Source organism: Dendrobates tinctorius, unplaced genomic scaffold (assembly GCF_039654945.1).
Source record: "Dendrobates tinctorius isolate UK_male_01 unplaced genomic scaffold, ASM3965494v1 ptg000102l, whole genome shotgun sequence".
NCBI classification, from domain to species: Eukaryota; Metazoa; Chordata; class Amphibia; order Anura; family Dendrobatidae; genus Dendrobates; species Dendrobates tinctorius.
The window spans coordinates 32,084,020-32,110,454 of NW_027361770.1; the positions used below are offsets into that span (position 1 = coordinate 32,084,020).

Consider the following 26,435-nt stretch of genomic DNA (forward strand, 5'->3'; position numbering starts at 1 on the left):
AGATATGCTCTTTTGATCGCCCGTTATTGCATTTCAATTCAATGTTGCGGCCACAAAAAAAACGTAATTCTGTTTGTTTGATTTTTTTTTCTCTTCACACCGTTTAGCGATCGAGTTAATTCTTTTTTCATATTGATAGATCAGGCAATTCTGAACGCAGCGATACCAAACATGTATCTATGTTTGATTTATTTTATTTATTTTTTTTATCTTGAATGGGGGGGATTTGAACTTTTACATTTTTTTTTTTTTTTTAGTATTTTTTTTATAACTTTTTTTTTTTTTTTTTACTGTTTACATGCTTCAATAATCTCCATGGGAGACTAGAAGCTACACTTGTCCAATCGGCTCTGCTACATACAGGCGATGATCAGATCACCTCTATGTAGTAGAATTACTCACTATGAGCGCCGACCACCGGGCCGCGCTCATAACAGTCTGTCAGTGACAACCATAGAGGTCTGCGAGAGATCTCTGGTTGTCATGCCAACCCATCGGTGACCCGTGATCACGTGACAGGGGTCACTGATGGACGGGATTTCCGGCACGCTTGCCGGTATCGCGAGTTAAATGCCGCTGTCAGAGTTTGACAACAACATTTAACGGGTTAACAGCCGCGGGTGGATTGTGATTCCACCCGCGGCTGTTAAAGGCACTTGTCAGCTGTTCAAAATAGCTGACATGTGCCGGAAAAGATGTGGGCTCAGCGCCGGAGCCCACCTCAAAGGGAGGGTGCCCGACAAAGGCGTACTATTATGCCTGATGTCGGACAGGGGTTAATGAATCTTGTATTGAGCAGGGGGTTGGACCAGATGACCTTGGTGGTCCCTTCCAACTGTAACATTTTATGATTCTATGAGTGATGGTTAGAACAGTGTAATGCATGGCATGTAAAAATAAATCTTCTCTACCCCAGGAAAAGTAAATGACTATTGGGTACACTGGTCTTTGCATGTAGAGACAAAAAAGCTAGTTTTTTTTTTTCTATTAATCTCAATGGAAAGTACTGAAGGGCTCAGAAAGTAGTAGTGCTCCGCGTCAGACAAATGTTCCCATAGCAGAGACTATCCTATTGGCATAAATGTCTTGGAGGTCAATACTTCTTTAAGGCTAGGTTAATGATGTATTAATGTCTTGCCATATGCTTTCATAAGTAAAGCCCACCCAATACAAGTCATTAAGTCATTTTTGTATGCCCAGAATTATCTGTTGCCATAGTTAAACTTTGTGAACTTTTTATAGGAAAAAGAAACTGGAAGCAAAGTTAAAGAAAATGGAAGGTAAGTAAACTTTTAATAATTTGTAGGATGTTATGGGGTCTAAATGGTAAAAAAAAAAAAAAAAAAAAAAAAAGCTTTAGGTATTTTAATTATTGGTATTTCAAATCTGATAGATTTGCAAGAATTTGCACAAGATTTATATGAACATTTTGAAAATTATTAGAAAATTAAAGGAGTTGTTCAAGCTTGAGTTCAAGTCTGCAGTCACTAGATGTGATTTAAGGATTCATAAGTTTGAGGTCACATAGAGCGATTTGAAACCCAAACCTGACCAACCTCTCTGTTTATGCTCTATCACCAAAACAATAGTTGTGGTTTTTATTCTCTTATCCTTCATTGTTTTGACTCATAAAAAGGTTTGCCTGGGTTTAAAAAAAAAAAACGTAGCCGCAAACATAAGTAAAAATAGAAAAAATACACAGTATTAACTTCTTAGATTCCACACTACTCTAACGGTACATACCGAAGGTCCCTTGCTGGAATATGTTTACATGTTGGTTGCATTGAAAATCTCCAGCCTCATTAGTGATTGACAGCATGACTGAGTTGTCAATAAAAGCTTCATACTTACAAGTGTTGCTGTCAGAACTGTTCTGAATTATCGCAATAAGTGCATCACACTACACTGACTGCTAGTTCCAGCTTAAAAATGGTTTTCAGGTTAATTATACATCATTCAGTACTAAATTATTTGCAACTCACAGTAATATTGTTATTCAAGTAATTTGTCAATGCTACCTATTGGGGCAAGACATTCCATAGTTTGTCTTCTCTACCTGTAAAGAACTCTTTTCTCTTTCGCCTCATTGGGGGACACAGAGACCATGGGGTGTATGCTGCTGCCACTAGGAGGCTGACACTATGCACAAAAAAAGGTTAGCTCCTCCTCCGCAGTGTACACCCCACCGACTGGCAGGAAATTCCTCAGTTTAGCTTGGTGTCAGTAGGAGGTGGACACGGGTCTTTCATTAGACCCATATCTACCTCGATGTGCGTCGTTCCTTTTCAGGTTTCCGGAGGGATACAGTGTGAGAAGTCACAACTGTACTCCCACAAAGAGGCTATGAGTACGGCGTGTACTGCCACCCCGTATCCTCATAGCTCTCCGTGCGGACCACAAGCTCGGCACAGGTGCATGCCAGCAACGGATGGTCCTTGCCCCCCGCCTCCCACCCACTCGCCCACCAGAGCCTGTCGTTCGGACGAGGCGCGGACACGGGAAAGATTACAGACAGCGTTGGATAAAGAAGGTACCTTTATGGAGCGGCGCCAGGGCAGCGCCGCAGGTTCTATATGCTGCCCGAGCCTCCCGACGGTCGCTGCATTTCATCTAAGCCCCGGGCGGGCCTTGTTCCCCCGCCGCCGCTGGTATTCCTCGGGAGCTTCATCTTAGAGCCCGGTTCAGGCGGCATTTTCTTTGTGGATGGCCGCGGCAGCATTGCGGGACTTCCACGCCGCCCCGTGCTGACAGGCGGCCGCCGTCTCAAATTTAGTCCCGGCTTCATTTTGGGCCTTCGCGCCCGTCGCGGCCACACCCCCCCCCCCCGTTCACTCACATAGGCCGGCTGCGCTCTCGCCCGTTCCTACACCCTCCCACCGCCTCTCTTGGCCTGTGGCTGGGTAGGGGGGGGCGGTTTCCCTTGGTTCAGGCGGCTAGCTCTGCCTTTCTTGTCCATACAGGACTGCGCTTTTTCCCTTCACCTCAGGCTGCCGCCATCTTTGCAGCCTGTCAGCCGGAGACGAAAAACGGACGTCAGTTACCCCCTGCTGGGGCCCTGCAATTTTCATGAGCCTGGTACATCACTTTGGGGACACCGGACCGTGAGTAGTTCTACAACTGCAGACTGACACCCTCCTCTGCCTTTCTGTCCCCCAACCTTCCGGCATTTCTTCAGGGTCCTTCTTTTCTTCATTCATTATGTCTAACTCTAAGGCTGAGCGTGGTCGTCCGCCGGCCCCCACGGGCTCTCTAGTCCAGTTCTTCGCATGCGCCTCTTGCAATCGCAAACTTCCCTCAGGTCAGCCTGCTCCCCTCTGCCTGGACTGCAGCAATCCCATTCAGCATGACCCCGTCCAGGAACCATCTATTGCGTCACGTGAAAGCGAACCCCCCATTCCTGGTTGGGCCTCGTTTCTTTCACAATCTGTGGCAGACCTCACTAGGGTGTCTCATTCCCTGGTAGCCGTCCTTGATAAGTTGCCCCTGGACACTTCTGCAGGGTCCAGCAGGTCACATGAAGCTCCATCTGAGCCAGCCAGCAAATGCCGCAAAAGGCCCAGACAGGATCTCCAGCCGGGATCCTCTCCTGGCCGCACATCCCCATATAGTTCTTCCCAGCAGTCGCCCTCCTGTGCCTCCTCTCCTGAGTCAGGTGAGGCGTTATCGGATGTGTCATCCGAAGAGATCTTAGAGCTGGATTCGGACCAGGACGCGGACATGAAGGTTACGGTACAGAACCTCATTGCTGCGATTAATCACACCTTCGAAATCTCAGACACCCCTGCGGAATCCTCAGAACAGGAGGTTTCGTTCAGACGGGCAGAAATGCCTTCCAGGGTCTTCGCCTCCCACTCTGAGTTTGGCAAGATCCTTACCAGGGAAAGAAAATCCGACCAGGCGCTTTCAAAGAGGGAAGCGCCTCGGCGTGCTGTACCTGTTTGCCAAAGAGCTCACCGACAACTGGTCTGCTTCCCTTTCGGTAGACGCACCCGTGTCCAGACTGTCTAACAACACGGTCCTCCCGATTTCAGGTATGGCGTCACTAAAGGATTCTAATGATAGAATTATAGAATCTTTAGCAAAGTCAACATTCGAAGCGGCTGCAGCAGTGCTAAGCCCAGCCTTCGCTTCATCTTGGGTAGCAAAGGCCATTGCCACTTGGGCAGAGGATCTCCATAAGGGCATCCTAGATAAGGCCCAACCAGAGCAATTAGCCAATCTGGCCAACCAGCTTTCCCATGCAGGGGATTATTTGCTTTCTGCTTCCTTGGATGCCACGTCGTGTGCTGTTCAGGTGTCAAGCAACGTAGTGGCAATCCGACGTACAATTTGGCTTAAGGCTTGGCAGGAGGACTTGTCTTCTAAAAAGTCTCTTACCAATCTGCCTTTTCAGGGAGCGCGTCTCTTTGGATCCCAGCTGGACCAGATTATTAAGGACGCCACTGGAGGCACGAGTTCCCTCCTCCCTCAGTCCAAGCCTCACAGACCCCCGCTAAGGCGTCAGTTTCGGCCCTTTCGAGCTTTCCGCCGTTTCAATACGACAGAGAACTTCTCTAACCAACAAAGACCGCAAGCACGCCAGGATAGAAAGATGGTGTCCTTCAGACCCACTCCCTCCTGGCGATCTCACTCCTCCCAGGGCAGACCCTCCAGGTCTAGATCTGGACGGTCCACATCAGCATGACTATCAACGAACTCCCGATGGTCCCTCCCAATTGGGAGGTCGACTCCTTTTCTTCAAGGACGTATGGCTAGCCTCAGTAGAGGACGCTTGGGTCAGGGAAGTTGTATCTTCAGGATACAAGATAGAGTTCGTTTCTCATCCCCGGGATCGTTTCATCGAGTCCCGACCTCTAAAACACCCTGCCTTAGTTCCCGGGTTCTTTGCGTCCATCGCCTCTCTTCTCAGTTCCGGAGTGATTGTGCCCGTTCCCGAATCAGAACGTTTCACAGGGTTTTATTCAAACCTGTTTGTGGTGCCGAAAAAAGGCGGTACAATTCGCCCCATCTTGGACCTCAAGTTACTCAACAAGAGAGTCCGACTGCGTCATTTCCGAATGGAGTCTCTTCGGTCGGTAATCGCTTCCATGGAGACGCAGGAGTTCATGTGTTCAATAGACATTCGAGATGCCTATCTACATGTTCCCATATTCTCCGGCCATCAGAAATTCCTGCGTTTCACGATTCGCCAGGAACATTACCAGTTTGTTGCTCTGCCGTTCGGTCTCGCCACCGCACCCAGAGTATTTACAAAGATCATGGCGGCGTTGATGGCCTTGTTGAGAATCAGAGGTCTCGTTCTTTTTCCATACCTTGACGACATTCTGATCAAAGCTCCATCCTTTCATCAAGCTTGCCAAAGTCTTACCATCGTCCTCGACACCCTGTCCAATTTCGGTTGGCTCATCAACAAAAAGAAGACCTGCCTTGTTCCGACACAACGTCTTGTGTTTCTGGGTCTATTGTTCGACATTCGTCGATCGAGGTTTTTTTCTACCACAAGAAAAGATTTGTTCCCTGCAGCGGGATGTACGATCGCTGCAGATCATATGACTTCCATCTCTCCGGACAACAATGAAAGTCCTGGGAAAGATGGTGGCGGCGACAGAGGCGGTTCCCTTTGCCCAATTTCACTCCAGACCTCTCCAACACGCCATCCTGTCTCGGTGGAACAGGTCTGTTCTTCCCCTGGACCGTCCATTTCGTCTTTCATATCGGGTCAAGCAGTCCCTCATTTGGTGGCTGACGTCTCCTCTCATCTCCCTGGGACGGTCATTCCTCCCCATTCACTGGCAGATTGTGACAACGGATGCCAGCCTCCTCGGCTGGAGAGCAGTGTTCCGCAATCACACTGTTCAGGGTCGATGGTCGACTCAGGAGTCAGCCCTGCCAATCAACGTCCTCGAGATACGAGCGATTTTTCGGTCTCTTGTTCACTGGGAGACACTTCTCAGGGGCCTGCCTTTCCGGATTCAGACAGACAATGCCACACCGGTGGCATATGTCAACCGCCACGGGGGGACACGGAGTGTCTCAGCCCTGGCAGAAGTGTCCAAGATTCTTCATTGGGCAGAGGTTTCAGTCCCGGCAATATCCGCGGTGCACATTCCCGGCGTGGAAAACTGGGCCGCCGATTTTCTCAGTCGCGAGGGTCTCGCGGCGGGAGAGTGGTCCCTACATCCGGAGGTATTTCTCCAGCTTTGCCGTCGTTGGGGAACCCCGGACGTAGATCTGTTAGCTTCTCGCCTCAACAGGAAAGTCCCACAGTTTGTATCCAGGGCTCGAGATCCTCTCGCAGTGGGCGCCGACGCTCTGGCCATTCCTTGGTCGCAGTTCGAGCTCCCCTACCTGTTCCCTCCCCTGCCTCTTCTTCCCAGGCTGTTGAAAAAAATCAAGGCGGAAGGAATTCCAGTCATTCTCATCGCCCCGAATTGGCCCAGAAGGTCTTGGTTCGCGGACATCGTCAACCTTCTCGCGGACGCCCCCTGGAAGCTTCCAGACAGAGCAGATCTGCTGTCTCAAGGTCCGATTTGCCACCCCAATTCTCGGCCGCTCAATTTAACGGCGTGGCTGTTCAGACCGAGGTTTTGAAACGATCGGGATTTTCCGATCGAGTTATTCATACCATGATCCGAGCCAGGAAGCCATCGTCTTCCAAAATTTATTACCGTACTTGGAAAGCCTATTTCACTTGGTGCGAGACCAATGACATTTCGCCCATGTGTTTTTCGCTCCCTTCTATCCTGGCGTTCCTTCAAGCGGGGCTGGATGTGGGTCTTGCCCTTAGCTCTTTAAAGGGTCTAGTGTCGGCGCTGTCCATTTTATTTCAGAAGACGTTGGCATCCCGTCCTTCAAGGTGTGGCTCACACGGCTCCTCCGTACCGAGCGCCCGTAGATCGATGGGATCTTAATCTGGTTCTCGAGGTTCTGCAAGGTCCTCCCTTTGAACCTCTCAGGGATGTTTCCCTTTCTCTCCTTTCGTGGAAAGTAGCCTTTCTGGTAGCCATCACCTCCATCCGGCACGTGTCGGAATTGGCGGCTCTTTCTTGCCGCTCCCCTTTCTTGGTACTCCACCAGGATAAGGTAGTTCTGCGGCCTCCGCCCTCTTTCCTTCCTAAGGTGGTGTCCACTTTCCACCTCAATGAGTATATTGTTCTCCCGTCCTTTTGTCCGAGTCCAACTCATCCTCGGGAGCGATCTTTGAACAAGCTGGATTTGGTCAGGGCGATGAAGGTCTACCTAACTAGGACGACTTCTTTGCGGAAGACAGATTCTCTCTCCATCATTCCAGATGGGGCGCGGAAAGGTCACCCGGCCTCCAAAGCTACTATTGCTCGCTGGATCAGATCGGCAATTTTGGAGGCCTACCGGGTCAAACATCGAGTGGCCCCTCTGGGAATTAGAGCGCACTCTACCCGGGCAGTAGGTGCCTCCTAGGCGGTAAGTCACAGAGCTTCCGCACTGCAGCTTTGCAAAGCTGCAACCTGGTCATCGGTTCACACGTTTGTGAAATTCTACAAGGTCCACACCTACGCTTCGGCGGACGCCAGCCTAGGTAGAAGGATCCTGCAGGCTGCGGTAGTGAGTCCGCTGGCCTGATGGAAGTTTGTTTTTCCCACCCCAGGGACTGCTTTGGGACGTCCCATGGTCTCTGTGTCCCCCAATGAGGTGAAAGAGAAAACAGGATTTTTGGGTTGCTTACCGAAAAATCTGTTTCTCGGAGCCTTCATTGGGGGACACAGCACCCTCCCATGTTCTACAACTCCTGTTCTTATGATTGTTTGTTGTTTACAGTTGAGTTGTTTGTTCTGTTTTCAATCTGTTCTGTTACTTCTCCTACTGCTTTCTCACTAACTGAGGAATTTCCTGCCGGTCGGTGGGGTGTACACTGCGGAGGAGGAGCTAACTTTTTTTGTGCATAGTGTCAGCCTCCTAGTGGCAGCAGCATACACCCCATGGTCTCTGTGTCCCCCAATGAAGGCTCCGAGAAACAGATTTTACGGTAAGCAACCCAAAAATCCTGTTTTTTCCATATTGATATCTAAATTTCTTCATCCACACGTTTGATACAGGAAAGATGTATATCTTTGTACCATGTTAGCCAGTAGATAGAAAAATATTCAGAATTGAGAGTCCTCAGTGGTTGATACCTTTTAATGGCTAACTGAAAAGATGGTAACACATTGCAAGTTTTCGAGACTACTCAGGTCTCTTCATCAGGCGTAGACTAATACAAAATCTGAAGAGTCACATATTTATGCACAATATAGCACAAAACAAATGCAATAGATGAGACAAATATTCAGAATTGAGAGTCCTCAGTGGTTGATACCTTTTAATGGCTAACTGAAAAGATGGTAACACATTGCAAGTTTTCGAGACTACTCAGGTCTCTTCATCAGGCGTAGACTAATACAAAATCTGAAGAGTCACATATTTATGCACAATATAGCACAAAACAAATGCAATAGATGAGACAAATATTCAGAATTGAGAGTCCTCAGTGGTTGATACCTTTTAATGGCTAACTGAAAAGATGGTAACACATTGCAAGCTTTCGAGACTACTCAGGTCTCTTCATCAGGCATAGACTAATACAAAATCTGAAGGGTCACATATTTATGCACAATATAGCACAAAACAAATGCAATAGATGAGACAAATATTCAGAATTGAGAGTCCTCAGTGGTTGATACCTTTTAATGGCTTACTGAAAAGATGGTAACACATTGCAAGCTTTCGAGACTACTCAGGTCTCTTCATCAGGCATAGACTAATACAAAATCTGAAGGGTCACATATTTATGCACAATACAGCACAGAAAAGTGACGTGAAGCATAATTATGATTATGGGAGAGGGAGAAACATAAATATTGGACCAGTTCATAGATAAGGAGTCCGGATGTTTTATTGTCCTCTGATTGGGGTCTCCTAATGTGTTGTGATGCCCCTGCAAGGTCTTAGGAGCAAATTCCTTAATTGATGTAAAAAGACATAAATCCATGCGACACATTCATTCCAGCATTGAGAGTGTCAAAGGTCGTCATAAATTTATACTCAGACTCTTCTCTCCCTCTGAGATGTGAACTTACCTTTCAATACCAGTAATTTCATCCCTGGTTTTGTGGTCCATCATACAAAAATGTTTTGCCACAGGTAGATCCATTCTTTTTTCTATTGTGTGACGATGAGCATTCATCCTTGTTCTAAGCTTTTGCCCTGTCTCCCCCACATACAGACCCCCAGTTGGACATTTAGTACGAATAATTAAGTACACCACATTAGATGTAATGCAGCTGAAAGTACCTGGGATCTTGTAGTCCTGATGTGAATTGGGGATCTTTATCTTGTCTGTGGTCATTATAGATGGACATGTTTTACATTTTTTCTGGTTGCAAGGAAAGGTTCCTCCAGCTGTAGGAGAGGACAGGGAGCTTCTGACAATGATGCTTCTTAGATTTGGAGGCTGCCTAAAGCACAGTAGTGGGGGGGTCTGGAAAAATGGTTTGTAATCGGGCATCTTTTTGTAGTAAAGGTTGTAATTTCCGTGCAGCTCCCCTTAGCACTTCCAGATTTGGGTTGTAGGTGACTACTAGAGACACCCGGTTATTTTCTTCTTTAGCTTTGTAATGTAACAGGTGATTCCTTGACATTCTGGTGGCTCTTGTAATTTGGTTTTCAATTGTTCTTGGATGGTAGCCCTGATTCAAAAAGGTCTTTTTGAGGCGACCAAGGTGTTTGTCTCTATCCATGGGTTTGGAACATATACGATTGTATCTGATGGCTTGGCTATAGATAATAGAGTTCTTTATGTGTTTTGGATGGAAACTGTCCCATTTAAGGTATGTTAGATGGTCGATTGGCTTCTGATACAGGGATGTCTCTATTTCATTGTTTTTTAGCTTAATGATGGTGTCCAAAAAGTTAATCTCAGTGCTGGAGTAGTTGATTGTTAAATTATGGTGGGATGAAATTGATTAAACTGTTTGTGGAACATCTTTAGCTGTTGCTCAAACTCCGTCCAGATGATTAAAATATCATCAATGAAGCGGTAGTAGGCCAGGGGCCTGATGGGGCATGAGGACAAAAGTCGCTTTCAAGCTTGGCCATGAAAAGATTTGCATACTGTGGAGCCATTTTACTTCCCATAGCTGTGCTAGTCTCCTGTAGATGGATCTTGTTGTCAAATTCAGAGTAATTGTGTGTGAGGATGAATTTTATAAGTTTCACCACAGCATCAGTCCATGTGTTTTCCATGAAGAATTTGCAGGCATTTAATCCACCTTGGTGTGGGATATTAGAGTACAAAGATTCCACATCCATGGTGGCCAGGATGGTTCCTTCTGGTAGAGGACCTATTGCTGCTAGTTTATTCAATAGGTCAGTTGTGTCCTGAATGTAGCTAGGTGTATCCTTCACCAGTGGTTTAAGAATACCCTCTACCCATCCAGATACCTGCTCAGTGAGGGTGCCCACACATGAAATAATTGGTCTTCCTGGATTTCCAGATTTGTGGATTTTGCGAAGCATGTAGAATGTCCCTATTCTTGGACTCTCTGGTATCAGGTCATCACCGGCTCTTATGGACTGGTCAGGCAGACAAGATACCAACTTGTTTAGTTCCTTGTAATAGTACTGTGTAGGATCCGACTCCAATTTTCTATAGTAGCGTTTGTCCATAAGTTGCCTGTTTGCTTCCTTCATGTAGTCTGACGTATTCATCATGACTATTGCACCTCCCTTGTCAGCAGGTTTAATGATGATTTCTATGTTGGTTTTTAAAGACCGCATGGCTTTTCTCTCCTGGGCACTGATGTTGGATGCTTGTCTCCTGTTTAGTGTCTATGATTTTGGATTTTATCAAATGTCTGAAGGAGTCTTTATATTTATACAAATGAGGGTTGCGTCCAGGTGGAGGTGTCCAGTCTGACCTTTTCCTAGTTGTTAGGATCCCTTTTCCTTCGGTCTGAGTGTTTTCTGAATCTTCTGTATCATTGAAATATTCCCTCAGGTGCAGTCTCCTGAAATAATATTCCATATCACTGCAGAGTTCAGTTTTATCTAGGGCCTTAGTGGGACAAAATGAGAGTCCTCTAGAAAGCACGGCCAGTTCCACTTTGTTGGGTTTATAATCCGAGAGATTGATGACACAGTTAGATGCTTTTGTATCTGGAATGGAGTGGTTGTCCAAGTTGTCAGGTTTTGTATCTGTACTTTCAGCTGCATTACATCTAATGTGGTGTACTTAATTATTTGTACTAAATGTCCAACTTGGGGTCTGTATATGGGGGAGACAGGGCAAAAGCTTAGAACAAGGATGAATGCTCATCGTCACACAATAAGAGAAAAAAGAATGGATCTACCTGTGGCAAAACATTTTTGTATGATGGACCACAACACCAGGGATATGAAATTACTGGTGTTGAAAGGTAACTTCACATCTCAGAGAGACAGAGAAGAGTCTGTGAGTATAAATTTATGACGACCTTTCACACACTCAATGCTGGAATGAATGTGTCACATGGATTTATGTCTTTTTACATCAATTAAGGAATTTGCTCCTAAGACCTTGTGGGGGCATCACAACACATTAGGAAACCCCAATCAGAGGACAATAAAACATCCGGACTCCTTATCTATGAACTGGTCCAATATTTATGTTTCTCCCTCTCCCATAATCATAATTCTGCTTCACGTCACTTGTCTCATCTATTGCATTTTGTCTGTGCTGTATTGTGCATAAATATGTGACACTTCAGATTTTGTATTAGTCTATGCCTGATGAAGAGACCTGAGTAGTCTCGAAAGCTTGCAATGTGTTATCATCTTTTCAGTTAGCCATTAAAAGGTATCAACCACTGAGGACTCTCAATTCTGAATATTTTTCACCCACACGCACACATGCACACAAAGAAAGTCTCCTGGTCATTTGTTCAGTTCTTGGCATAAATAAATCCTATTCTAGTTCTGTGTATTGGCAGGTACATGAACCTAAGATTACCTCTAAATTGTCGTTTTTTTTCCAAACTAAACCTGAGGTTTTTACACTTTCTACTAAATATAATCACCCTCATTTGACCCCTTGACAGCTTTTTTTTTTATCCTCTTGAAAGCTGAATCCCATGTTTAAGGACATACATCATTACAATTGGTTTATCAGCTCTGTTATTATAATTGCCCAAGGCTCCTTTCAGACATGCAAACACATTGCATTGATAGTTTTCTTTCTTTAGTGACAATCTTGTACTGCTGACATTTGTATTAGTGTTCTTTGTATTAATCAGATCTGAACACCCATGTATGATAGGAATATTGAGCAAATACTATAAACTGTACCATAACCAAAAAAATCATAGTAATTTGTCTCCTTATGCTATTTTAGAGGCTGCTGCAAAACATGATAAAGATTATAAGCAACTAAAAATGGAAAAAAGAGTTATTGGAAAGGAACTAAAGAATGTACAGGTAAGAGTAGCTTGCTTTCATAATTAGTTTACTGGTTTTGAATCTGATGTATACACAACTCTTGCTAAATGCCATTTTTAATGGTGTGTTCACAGAAGAAAATTGACGAATTCCAGAGTCAGAAGAGCAAGAAAGGTAGTGCTTATCAAACTTGTGTTTAAAAAAAAAAAAAAATTGAAAGAAAAATCGTAATATTTTTGCAAATTCTTGCCTTGCTCTTTTTTTTTTCTTAGTGGTCATGAAAAATGCACAGACTCAATTTGCAGGAGAAGAGCCTCATGTGAAGATAGACAAACGTATGTAATAGATCAAAACATAACAGCAGCTATATAGAATGTGAAATTGTGTGCAAATTTCTCAGTCTAACACCAAAGGGATTGCTAATTCTATATATGCAAACCCTCTGCTTTCATCTCGCAATAATTAGTAATTGATGTAGAATTGTTATGTGCCAAATGGACAAATAATTACTTAGAACAGTTTGAGTGACTCTCCATTTCATTCCCTCAGGTCACCCAGTAATTTGTTGTTAGGGTGTTTTTCGGTGGACATGTACATTATAGAGGGTTTAAAACATACTAAATTTGTAAACATACTGTAGAGAGAAATTTTAGGCTGGATTCATAGTTTTTGTATATTTTTTTCTGCTAATTTTTACACTTTACTTTTTGTTAAATCTTAGTTTATAGACATATGGAAAGTAATCTAAGCATTTGATCTTAATTTTCCTTAATTGTGTTTTATTTTTAATTACTGCATGATTTGACGTTGATTTTCTGATGTTTGTAGATTTTCCAAACGCTTGTAAAATATTGCTTGGAATATTGCATACAACCTAAAATTGCAAAGAAAAGTTGGATTTTTAAAAACTTTTGTATCTTAAAATCCTTTTTGTTCTTGATTTCTAGAGAAAATTAAGTATTTACTGGAAGAAATCTGGGGATGTATAGAGTCTTCAGCAGAAAATGGTGATTGTAATCTTCTGATGCTTGGTAAGGAATACAAATGGTCTATATAAACAGCTTATAGCTTCCATACTTCTACCGTATATACTCGAATATAAGTCGAGATTTTCAGCCCAAAAAATTGGGCTGAAAGTCCCCCTCTCGTCTTATATTCGAGTCATATACAAAGGGGGTCGGAGGGGGCGGATGTGTCAGGTCATACTTACCCGTCCTGACGCTGTGTCTTGAGCCCCCAGATTCTCCCCATGCTCTCTCTTCCTGCCTTCAGCGGTCACGTGGTGCCGCTCATTAAAACTCATGAATATGCGCATATATGAAGGCAGGAAGAGAGAGCGCGGAGAAGCTGGGGGCTCAAGACACAGCGTCAGGACGGGTAAGTATAGCGATACTCACCTGTCCTGCGTCCATGGCTGCTTGCTGCTGTCTGTCATCGGTCAGTGACTTCAGACAGCAGAGGGTGCGGTGACGTGGTTAGTGCGCGCCGCGCCCCCTGCAGTCTGAACGTCACTGACTGATGACGTGGCAGATAGCAGTGAGCAGCCATGGACGCAGGACAGGTGAGAATCTGACACCCAGCGACGGAGAGGTGAGTATGTCATTTTTTTTATTTTTACATGAAGCAGCAGCAGCATGGGGGCAGCATATGGGGGAACAATCTATGGAGCTTCTTATGGGGGCAGCATATGGGGGAACAATCTATGGAGCTTCTTGTGGGGGCAGCATATGAGGGAACAATCTATGGAGCTTCTTATGGGGGCAGCATATGAGGGAACAATCTATGGAGCTTCTTATGGGGGCAGCATATGAGGGAACAATCTATGGAGCTTCTTGTGGGGGCAGCATATGGGGGAACAATCTATGGAGCTTCTTATGGGGGCAGCATATGGGGGAACAATCTATGGAGCTTCTTATGGGGGCATAATCTATGGAGCTTCTTCTGAGGACACCATATGGGGGAATAATCTATGGAGCATTTCCCACCCTAGACTTATACTCGAGTCAATAAGTTCTCCCAGTTTTTTGTGGCAAAATTAGGGGGGTCGACTTATACTCGGGTCGACTTATACTCGAGTATATACGGTATATGAATTGAGACAAAGTTGCAAATAATCTTAACTTAAAATATATCTTTTGTGTAAGGCCGGTTTCACCACCTCCTGATATTTTCGTTATCGAAAATATTAGTTTCCGTGTGTGTAATACGATCAGCGCGAGCAGCAACCCAATGCTGTCAGCTTCAGCAAGGCTGGTTATCAAGAATAGAGAGTTCCCCATGTTGTGTGTCTTTGTTTTTTGTATTTTTTTTTCTAATTGTTTGAATAAATAATTAAAAAAAAAAACAATGTTGGGTCCCCCTCATTTTTGACAACGAGCCTTGCTAAAACAGCAGCTGAGGGCTGGTATTCTCAGGCTAGCACTCTGCCCAGCTCTTCCCACTTGCCCTGTGGCGGTGGCAAGTGGGAAGAGATCAACGTTGTAAAATTCTGGGTAGCACCTGCGAATTTAGGGTTCTCACCACACATTTTGATAAACTCCTTAAGGGGTATAGTTTCCAGAATGGGGTTGCTTGTAGGGAGGGTTCCGCTGTTTAGGCACATCAGGGGCTCTCCAAACGTGTCATGACACCCATAGATCATTCCATCAGTCTACATTCTAATTTGTCACTCTTTCCATTCTGAGTCCCGCTGTGCACCCAAATGGTAGTTTGACCCCGACCTATGGGGTTTCTGCGTACTCAAAAGAAATTGCACAACAAATTTTAAGTTTCATTTTCTCCTGTTACCCTTGCAAAAAGGGTTGTAAATCACCACAGTGACACTCTTGGATGCACGGTGGACCAAGTAGCTGTCACGGGGCAGTAGGGAAAAACAGGAGACGTGGAACCTGGGCCCCTGAACTGCCCCTAAAGCTAAGGGGTGCCCTTACTTTCCTTAACTTGGGGGTACACTTAATGGTAGTGAGGCCCAAGTCCCCGAGCTGTCCCTATCTCCTGTTTAGCCCTGAGCTAAACACCCAACCCCCTCCCCAGGAGATGAGACAGGGAATAAAGTGAACTTCACCAATAACACAAAAGGAAAAGATAAAACAGACACCACGGGGTTAAAGCAGCTAAAACACAAAACTTAGCTTTGTCTGCTGCCAATGCCCCAAGCAGCGCAGAGAGGCACCCGATCAGCATCCAGCAGCAACACCACTGCTCCAGATAATCTGAACCCCCTCTGCACCATGTAGGTCCAGTCTTCACCAAGGTTGGTTAGCAAATGACCAATATTACCAACAGTGATCAGCAGCACCAGGTGGCCTTATAAAGGGAAGTGGGAGTAGTCACCCACCTGCATAGATAATTAATCACCATGCAGTAACACCAGCGGCCACCAGGGGGGAAAAGCCCAGCAGCCGACCTACTACAGTTGTAGTAACACCAGCGGCCACCGGGGGCAAAAACCCATATTAATCCCCGAGGGCCATCAAGGAAAAAGGTTGAGTCCAGACTCTGACAAAGATCCAAAAATGGATCGTGACAGTAGCCACACTCCCGCTCAGAACTTCCAAACACAGAGTTAAACAGCTCTGGCTTACATCATAAACTCACTTTCCTCAGCGATGCTCTAGGAGTGCCGAATGCCTATGGAGGAAAACTTGCACACCAGAAAACTTTATCCACGACAAATTTATGTTAAGAACCCATAGCTATACCTTTCACCTTGCTAAACAGACCTACTTCTCAACCCTGATCTTATTATAAATTATTATTATTATTAAAGGCCACTCAAAGTCACTTCAAATGTGATGTGGTCCCTATAAAATTTTGTTGTAAAAATGAGAAATCGCTGGTCAACTTTTAACCTTTCTTACACAAAAAGTTATTTTTCAAAAATTGTGCTCATGTAAAGTTGACATGTGGGAAATTTATTAACAATGTTGTGAGACATAGCTCTCTTATTTAAAGGCATAAAGATTAAAATGTTACTACTATCATGAGTTACAATGTCACTAAAAACATTCTCAGAATTCGTGGGATCCTTTGAAGCAGTGCAGAGTTATCGCCACGTAAAGTTATGCTGGTCAGAATTGTAAAATTTGGCCTGGTCAGGAAGGTTAAAACAGGCTTGGGGAGTAAAGGGGTTAACCTCCGTTCAGTCAGTTTTTTGCTGGAAAACTGTAGAATCTATACTTAAACTTTGATCCAGTAAAAAAAACTAATTGATTGTATAAGCAATTAGTATACACTTTTGGTTCAATTGTGATTTGATACATTTATGAAAACTCACGTTTTTATGCAAAATGCTTTTATTTATATATTTTTTTTTCTTTTCTAAAGGAAATTTAAGCAATTATCAACTGACAGTACCTAAAATAAAGATCAGAGAAAGTAAGTGCATATTTATCTGTGTGGATGTAAGGTTGCTGCATTTTCTTTGTTGCAGTTTTCATAATTTATCTGTCTTTCATATGTAGCAAAACAAAAAAAGAAAAGTTAATTGAAATATGTCTATGAATATTGCCTTAAAGGGGTATACCCAGCTCCAAGATCTTATCGCAATATGTAGTAGTTGTAATAATAACAACAGTAATATTAGCTAATACTTCCAATTAGAAATGTATAGTTTTTCTGATTCTCTATGTCCCTTTCCTCATGTGCAGGCATTGCAGAACCGTAGGTATCTTTGTTTTCGACCACTTGCAGCTAGCGTTTAAAAATTCGGTCCAATGTTGATCCAGAAAAGATGGACGAGTGTTATGCGATTTTCATGGCAGTACAATGCGATTTTTCTCACCTAGCATCCGTATGACATGCAAATGCAACCCGTATGCAATGCAATTTTTAACATTAGCTTTTACATAGAGTAATATAAATATACTAGATGGAGACCCGATGCTATCGAATCGGGAGGGCAGTAGTGTCACGACGGGGGCAGGCTTTGCGCAATTGAGAATCTCTCCCCCCATGTTCTTACCCACCTATCCACTCTCTCAAGTCTGGCCTATGTTCCACCCGTTGCCACGGTTCTAGATTTTGTGTAATCGTAGTCCACTTGGGATTGCATGTCATGGTGACAAACAGATCTGGTCGACCATACTTTGTTACTATACACATAGCATCCTAGTAGCGCTGTTGCATGTTTTGTGGACTGCCTTCAAAAGATGATGGCAAAATTACTGTCTTTCCCATTGTGATGCCCTTTTCAATAGATTTTTTTAGTAAATGTTCTTGTAGGAGGCAGTAATCTTCCACTTTTAAATCTTTCTGGTGCATTCTGATGTAATGTAGACGATTTGCTTCGATTTTGACGTATGCATCAACCGAATATTGCTGTGTGAGTTTGCCACCATTGAATAGTGGATTAAATCCCTTCCTGACCGATAATACAAACCTATAGTAGTGAAGTTGAGTTGTTTTTCGGGCACTATTTCCCTGTTGTTTTAGACTGTCTTGGCAATCTTGGTCTCCATAAGAGAAAAAGTTAGGATACAGCAGAGCATCCAAATTGCTATGTAGAATGCTGATACGTTGTGTTTTTGGAGCCAGAGGGTTGCGTGGATGTAGTGTGCTTGTTCGATGATAGATCTGTCCATGTATGCGAAAACAGTATGGGCCATATCCAGGTGGTGGTGAAATACTTGCTCCTATGGGGGCAAAAGAACTTTTGATAATGCAAATATTGTCCATGAAATTTTTGTTGAATTCACTTTCTACTGTTATCAACTTTTTGAATTCTTCTGGATACTGGAGTATGGGTCGATGGACTTTCCCCTACTGATAGCACTGAGTAAACTTTTCATTGGAAGGCGTCTCAGCTCCAAAATTCAAAGATTGACAACTTTGACATAAATGGTTCATGGGACCGCAGCTGTATTGGTGAATTGTGTTTTCATCAAGGGTTACATTTTCTGCTTGTAGTTGAAGTTCATGTCTTTCTTTTTGTATGTGACTTATTTGCTGGCGGATGTTCATTTGTCGTAGCTGTTGTAGTCGCACTTCTCTCTGGCTTTGTGTTTCAGCTTGTCGCTGTAGACGATGTGCTTCTGCATCGTGTAACAGTCTTCTTGTTGTGGCCAATGGACATTGTTCCTGAAGTAGCTTGCGTTGGGAAAATGCCTTCTTAGTTAACCTCATACACTTTGAAGTTGTAGACTCGGCGGTGTGGGGTGTGCTGGTTCCAATGGGTCATCTTGTGAGCATGGTATTGCTGTTAAGACTGCAGATTTGTGTTTGCTGCGCTGTTGTTGCCTATTGGCATCCTGTGTTAATCTAATGACTTTTGCATCAGGGAACTCGTGCTTGACGCCTACGCTTGTATGCATTATTTTTGTCACAGCGATGCTGTTGCTCTTCAAGAGTCTCATTTGCCCGTTGTCTTCAATGTTGTGCCTTTGCTGCTTTCCTTTCATTGGCGTACTTTTTAGGAGGAGCTATATTGGCGTTGATATTTTCTTTTTAAAGGGGTTTTCCCACAAACAAAAGTTCATTTTAAAAATTGTCTGTGTCTGACCGTGTACAGAACATACCACAGCTCCTGGGCAGGGGAGGAAGCAAAAGACAATACTGACATTACAGCAGGAGAGCGCAGAGGATACATTTTGTGAGGTAAAATATTGTTTAAAAACAGTCAGTGAAATATTTTACCTCACAAAATTAATCCTCTGTTATCCCCTGCTGTAATGTTAGTATTGTCTTTTGCTTCCTACCCTGCCCAGGAGATATGGTATGCTCCGTACACTGTCAGACACAGACAATTAGGCCTCTCAGTCACTTCAAAACTAATAGGTCTGTTAAAAAATAGGATTTGTTAATTTGCTTGAAACAAATGAAAAATTGCTTGTAAACCTTAACTTTTCTAACATCTCAACGAAATTAAAAGACATTTGAAAAATGATGCTGATGTAGCATAGACATATGTGAATATAAATGAAAAGAAAAGCCATGGACTGCACCGCTGTTACCATGTGAGTTCAGGTGGTGTGCGGTACTCGGAGCTCTGATGACTGGCAGCTGCAGGTGCTGGTCCAAGGGAATCCACAATGACATATGTGAAATGTCAATTGTTAAAGGGAATCTGTCACCAGGTTTTTGCTACCCAATCTGACAGGAGCATAATGTAGGGGTAGAGACTCTGATTTTAGTGATGTAACTTACTGTGCTGAATGCTGTCACTTTCATAAAATCGCTTTTATTTGCTGCAGACCTACCAATTGTCTGGATACTGAGCTCTGCAAAACTTTGCCCATACCTCTGTCAGATTTCTTTGTATTCTCTGCATAGGCAGAAAGCTGTTAATCAGTAGTGAAGATGGAACAATACAGATCTCATGAACATGAATTGCTGCATGGCAGTAGGTTTACTAGGCCTCTAGTGATCTCCTGCTGATAAAATCACTGTGTTATCAAAACTAAACTAAGCAGCCTAGTAACTGAATACATCACTGAAATCGGTGTTTTTGCCCCTACATTATGCTGCTCTCAGATTATGGAGCAAAAATGTATTGACAGATTCCCTTTAACTATTTTGTGTTGTATTCCTCCTGGGTTAATGTTACAAGCACTCTTAGTTTGAAACTTTTTTTTAAAACTACCCTCAAATTTAAAAAGAGAAACGTGTTGCCCTAAATTTGCCACTAACCTAAAATGCAATGTATCACAAAAAAATAAAATCAAAATACTTGATATGTGTTGAAACATTCCAGAGTAATCACATAAAGTGACACTAATCAGATCTGAAAAAATGAGGCTCAATTATTGAGGCCAAAATTGTCTCCCTAAGAAACTGGTTAATTGAACTTGCTTTAATTGTTTTCATTGCAGACAAAAGAGGAAGAAGCAAGAGTTTGGAGTGCAAGCTGTCTACTCGACACAGCAGTATCAAAATCGGTCACACATGTAGCCCTCTCGCTGTGCTAGATACAATACAGGAACCCATAAACTTGTCTGAGCCCTGTAATTCTCCTTCAGCCGAATCCACTGTGATAGAGGTCAGTGAAGACAATGCTTCTAATATGGATGAAACTCTTCATGCCTTTGGCTCCGAGGATCTTCACAACAGTAGCTCGGTAAATTGTGATTTTGAAAGTGAAACGGATGAAATATCTGAAGTACAGAATTGGGCTAAACCTCTCCCAAATCTTCTATCACCTATACAGTGTTCCCCATTAACAATACAGGTAGGTTTGAATTCTATTCTTTATGGCTTTTATATGTTTGTTTCTGTGAACTGGGGTTTAAACCGTTCTATTTTAAAGCACCACTGCAGTGTTTCCTTTTATTTTAGTGCTGGAGTGGTGCCACTAATAATCTTAAGTTCTTTGAGCCTTATTATACTCACCAGCAGCCGTCTTCTGCTCTGCCCAGCGCTGCTTCGGTCCCGCGCCGCCATATTATGACCGGAAGTCAGAGGTGACTGTCACAAACTGTGTAAGTCTATGAGAATCTCATTCCCGCCCTCCAGACTTACATTGAACTGTGACTTTTGGATCACTCCAGCAAACACTGGAGCTATCCAGCAGGTTACAACCTGCAGAAGACCGTCCAAAGCCGTGCCTACAAAAGATGACAACAGTGGCTGTTAAATAACATACATCTGTACATGGGTCAAACATTGTTTTTTTCGTTAAAAGCGCCTGGTCAAAAATATTTTTAAAATTGCTCAGACTGATGAAAAGAATCAATAACATAAGAATCAATACAGCCTGTGACTTGCTTTACATTGGAATTCAGTAAGATATAGACTTTTATTCTGAATGCACTATGTTTTGTATTAAAATAAAAAAAAAAAACCTGTTGAATAAACCTTTTAAATATTTTTATTTTTTTTCATTAGAGTGTATTTGGGGAATTCACTGACACAAGTGATGCAGAGAGCAATAGTGATGTGGATCAGCTCAGTGTCACTTCTTCGCTAAAGATGGAAAATATACTTAAAAGGACTGATAAAAGCAGTACTTTGAACGAAGAGGTTGATTGCAATTTGTTAGCTCCAGATAATCTTACAATTAAAAGCACAGCAAGTTCTAATGGCGGTCCAGACCTAACCAAGGAGGTGGAAACAAACAACCTTGACCTTGCACAGAATATTCATTTTTTACCTTTGAAAGAGACACAGCCAGTGACTGAAAATCACATTCATATGGAATATGAGGAAATATCAAGTCCTCTTGCAAACAGTTCTGAACTCAAATTTAAAAACAGTGAGTTTTGTAAAGGATCCTCAGCTGAAACTGAAAATATAGCTATGTCTCTGGATGCAGACAATGTGAATAAAGAGGCTTCATACGAAATGGAAACTGAGATAATGCCATATGATAATGGCGTTTACAATTCTGCAATAAGTATTGGTCCTTCAGTAAATTTAACCGAGCCAAATGGCACTGTATGTAAAATTAAGTTGGATAACTTAAATAGTAATAATCGTGAATCATTTAGATGCTTGAATGCTAGCAAAAGTCACATAATTGAAGATCCACTTGTCCATCACGAGATAAACCCAGATACGGATATGTCCATGTTGGTGAGCAGGTCTATTGTTACAATTGTAAACTGTGACCAAGAAACTGTGGTACAAATGCAGTCTGAAAATTGTTCAGAAAATGACAATTCAAGCTCTTCAACAGATTTGCATATTAAACCAAACTTTTCAGATGATGACCACACAATCGTCAAGGATGCTAACTGGCAAAAATGTAATGATTCTGTGGGTCTTGATTTGTCTCAATGTGGTGAAAAGAATTTAGACAAAACATTAACCCTTATACCTACTTTAAATCTGAGTAAATGCCCTGAAGAACCATATACTTTAAGCACTGGAAAAACGAACCCAGATTCTATTTCAAAGCAGCCGTTAGAAAATAACCAACAAAGTGATCCATTGAGGCAAACATCGCTTGTGCTTAGTGGACATAATCAGCTGTCAACAGTTTCAAATGCAGCACAAGAAATAGATTGTGAAAATATCAAGGACTCTTCAGTGTATCAGAATTCTGGAGACATGGATATAAACCATGAGATTCACCTTGAGATAGATGCAAATATGACAGGTAAACAAAATATCAAGGGAATATCTTTGAACAAATGCGATTCCATTACTGTTACCGCCATGGAGTCCCAGTGTAAAACTGTAAAGCAGAAAGATGATCTGGAAAATGGCTCATGTTCAAAAGAAAAGACATTGGAACATAAACCTGGGCTGCAAAATTGTTGTGATCTTGGGGTGGACAAAATGGTCAGTACATCTAAATGTCATAGTGATGATAATCAGTCTGAAAGAAATTCACCACAAACTGTTGATCACCGTTCCACTGCAGTTAACTCAAATATACCCCAGGCATCATCGTTACACCAAGAATCTGACACAGAGCTGCAGTCCTCACTCGTAGACATTTGTGATAAAGACGCTGTCTCTTTCCCAAAGCTGGGAAATAGCGAAAATCGCTTAACTCCACCTACAACTCTACATCCCAACGAGAAGTGCCCTCCATGTATTGAAACTGACAGCCCCAGTCATCAAAATTTTAATCTCCCTTCTGCTGTCAGTTTCAGTCCTGTTCACATAACAGAAGATCCTGAACACAAAAATGACAGAAACCTAAGTAAAACCCAATTTCAAGAAGTAACCCAAAGTATAAAATCAAGCCTGGACTTAAATTCCAGCATTGTAGAAGAGAAAAACCCAATCGTTTGTCCACTTTCTAAGACTGGACTTATTCCTGTAAAAGTCAGATCACAACTTAAAATTTTGCCTGTTCTTCCATTGGAAGAGTTGCAGCACTTTCATTTATTTTCAAAATCAACTGACTCTCTCGAAAAATTAGAACAAAATGCTGCTGAATTATGTGATGGTTATCTAGATAGTAGTGAAAGTGAGTATGAGTTTCCAGTTCGTAAAGTGAACTTAACACGGCCAGCCTTTAACAATCCAATTGTTCAAAATGAATCATTTATAATGGCTTCTGATGTCACTAAAAGTGATGAACAACATAAACCACCTACAGTAACCCAGAATGAAAGCGAAGGACACAGTGCTACAGTAGTTAAACATCTGAATGATTCTGATGAGTCTAAAGTGAAGAATGTAGAACCTGAATGTTCAGTCCTGCACTCTTTAGATACTGAATCGAAGAGTGGTGCAATTAGTGATGGAAATGTAGAGTGTTCCCCGGATGAAAAATCTAAGATTATTTCTTCTCCGCAGGATCCAGTAACACGGATTATTCAATTTGATAATAATGCTGAAATAAGCACTAGAAATAATTCTGAAACTGTAGGCCAAAGAATTCTTCCTGGTAAAAATCTAATTTGGAATTTCAGTAGACCTGATGACTTTGTTGATCATAAACTAGTATGCTTACCCCGAAAACCGAAGAGAAATTCTGGAAAAGTATCTGCCAATTTGGAAAGTTCAGTCATTAGAGGTGGTACAGGTACTGAAAAAGCCAAAGAACATGATCCTTCCAATAAACTGAAATTGTCGAGCTTTCAAGCTGCAAGAAAAGAAAATCCTCCAAATAAGCTTTCTCAAGGCAGTACGGTATTACTGAACGCACAGATAGGGCAAACTGTTTCAAGAAATGCTGCCACCTCCACCAACAGGGGTCAATCGCCAGAAACAATTATTAATGAATTAAGGTCTGAAATGGGTCCACCACTACCTCCCCTCCTGGGTCCACTGTTGTCAACTCCCCCAAGAAGCATGCGTACTCTTTCACCTATTATGTCTTCTTCAAGTCGTTCATCATTGCCATCTCCCCTTGATGAGTTGGTTTCACCTTTACCAGGAGCACCATTTCCACCAGTAATGTCACCACTAAGTGACGAACGTAAAAGAATATCTCCTGTATTTAATACTCCATCTCCTGCTGAGAAAGCAAATCGTAGAATATTGTCTTCTCCTTTGCAGTTTTGTGCTGCCACTCCAAAACATGCTGTTCCTGTGCCAGGAAGATTGCCTCTGTATGCAAATGGAACTTCTGCATGTAATGTTCAAGAAAATTCAGTGAAAATTCTCGATACCATGTACCCAGAATTGTCTGCACGGGCCAGGACTTTAAACATATTAAAAGGTAATGTTCAGTTGAACAGAGGTTTGCCTAGAGATGGGCAAAACATGCCTGTTAGCAAGATAACGGGTTTTAAGTCCATTACATCTACTTCAACAGTATTCATAAAAACCGGGAGCAATTTAAAACCAAGCAATAAAGAGAAACTGAATATTTGTGAAACACAAAGCTGCACTTCTGGAAGTAAAAGAGCCATAGATTCTTTCCAGATGCCTAAAAGTGCCAAAAGACTAAGGCTGGATAGTGAATCGCCTGTCTTAGAAGGTGTCAAAGATTGTTTCACAATGCCTGGAGAGAAAGCTGATGAATCTTGTCAAAACTTTAGTTACTGTGAGCCTCTTCCAGATATTGGGAAAGACCGTAGTGTTGAAGAAGACATTATAAATAATGCTCTTAAAAAAATAGAAGAATTGTGTTTTGATCTTCTGCCTGTAATAAGAAGCCATGTTCACGTTGGGACAATTCCCAGTGTTCCAGTAATGAGAAATGAGGAGAAAGAAGTGATTTATGAATTCAGCAGCTCGAAAAAGGTAAGTCTTGCTACTGTGTTGTGCAGGAATACCACTATAAGATTCAACAAAAATATCGCAATAATAATATTGCAGTATGACTGGCAAGTACCACCAGTTCATACCAACATATTACTAGCATTTACAGAAGTGAGAATATCACCATAATGATCATCAAGCAAAACCTTTTTATCAGGACTGATATTGTCACCATACACTGACAATATAATGGTAATGTCTGTTTTACACCAGTGCTCTGCAGACCATACCTGACATATACTGTTTAGGTTCTCACAAGTGGTGTGCCTGCTGATGCTCATACTTGGCTAGTAGTCATTCATTTTTACTTTCCATTCAGTGCAGAGTGCCTTGACCACTTCTTCCATCCATAATTTGTCCTTTCAAAATGTAACACAGCAACATCTTTGGTTTCCAGCACCATCTTACATTCCCCACCTCTACATAAACCATATAGTGCTTAGACCAGTTCACTAAACAGTAATAATGCCACCTCTGAGCACTGTACAGTCATAGTAGCCTCTTCTTGTGCCCCCACACAATCACCGTGCCTCCTCTTTTCCCCTTCACTGTAATAATGCTCCCTTCAGTTATACAGCATCCTATAGAAATCATGTACCTCCTTTACTAATAACCCCCCCTTGATCCATTATAATATTAATGACCCCGTACCTCCTTATAATAATACAATCACCCCTGTGATTTCTTAAAGCAATAATAATGCCTCTTATGCTTCCCCTGTAATAACTATCCCACAGTGTGTCTCCTTATAATAATGACACACACACACACAGAGCCTTTTTATTGTAATAATGACTCTGAGCAGGAGTGCACATAGGTGTAGAACAGAAGGTGCATACCTCCCAACTTTTAAAGACATAAGTATTGCAGTATTTAGTTATTTTGCACCTACTGAAACCCCTTAGTGTTTTCACCCACTATGAAACCCCTTCCATGGCCCACGTAGAATGATGCTTCAAAAAATGCCCCACACAGAATGATGTCCTAACATTTCTACATGCCACCATAGTATGATGGCCTCCACTGTTCCCCACATAGTATGATGGTCTCCACTGCACCCCACCATAGTATGATGGCCTCCACTGTTCCCCACAGAGTATGATGGCCTCCACTGTTCCCCACAGAGTATGATGGTCTCAACTGCACCCCACCATAGTATGATGGCCTCCACTGTGCCCCACGTAGTATGATGGTCTCCACTGTGCCCCACGTAGTATGATGGTCTCCACTGTGCCCCACGTAGTATGATGGTCTCCACTGCGCCCCACATAGTATGATGGTCTCCACTGCGCCTCACATAGTATGATGGCCTCCACTGCGCCCCACATAGTATGATGGTCTCCATTGCACCCCACCATAGTATGATGGCCTCCACTGTGCCCCACGTAGTATGATGGTCTCCACTGTGC

General features: G+C 42.8%; 1 protein-coding gene across 2 annotated transcripts in view; it reads left to right on the forward strand.

Annotated features, from left to right (window-relative positions):
- ICE1 (interactor of little elongation complex ELL subunit 1) overlaps nt 1-26,435 on the forward strand; it is a 99,420-nt gene that overhangs the window by 31,400 nt on the left and 41,585 nt on the right. For both annotated transcript variants that reach the window (XM_073587786.1, XM_073587785.1), the window contains 8 exons: nt 1,243-1,280; nt 12,383-12,465; nt 12,561-12,600; nt 12,699-12,761; nt 13,374-13,457; nt 16,753-16,803; nt 20,235-20,590; nt 21,247-25,008. In XM_073587786.1, coding sequence (XP_073443887.1) covers nt 1,243-1,280; nt 12,383-12,465; nt 12,561-12,600; nt 12,699-12,761; nt 13,374-13,457; nt 16,753-16,803; nt 20,235-20,590; nt 21,247-25,008 — 4,477 coding nt within the window. The remainder of the gene's footprint in view (nt 1-1,242; nt 1,281-12,382; nt 12,466-12,560; nt 12,601-12,698; nt 12,762-13,373; nt 13,458-16,752; nt 16,804-20,234; nt 20,591-21,246; nt 25,009-26,435) is intronic.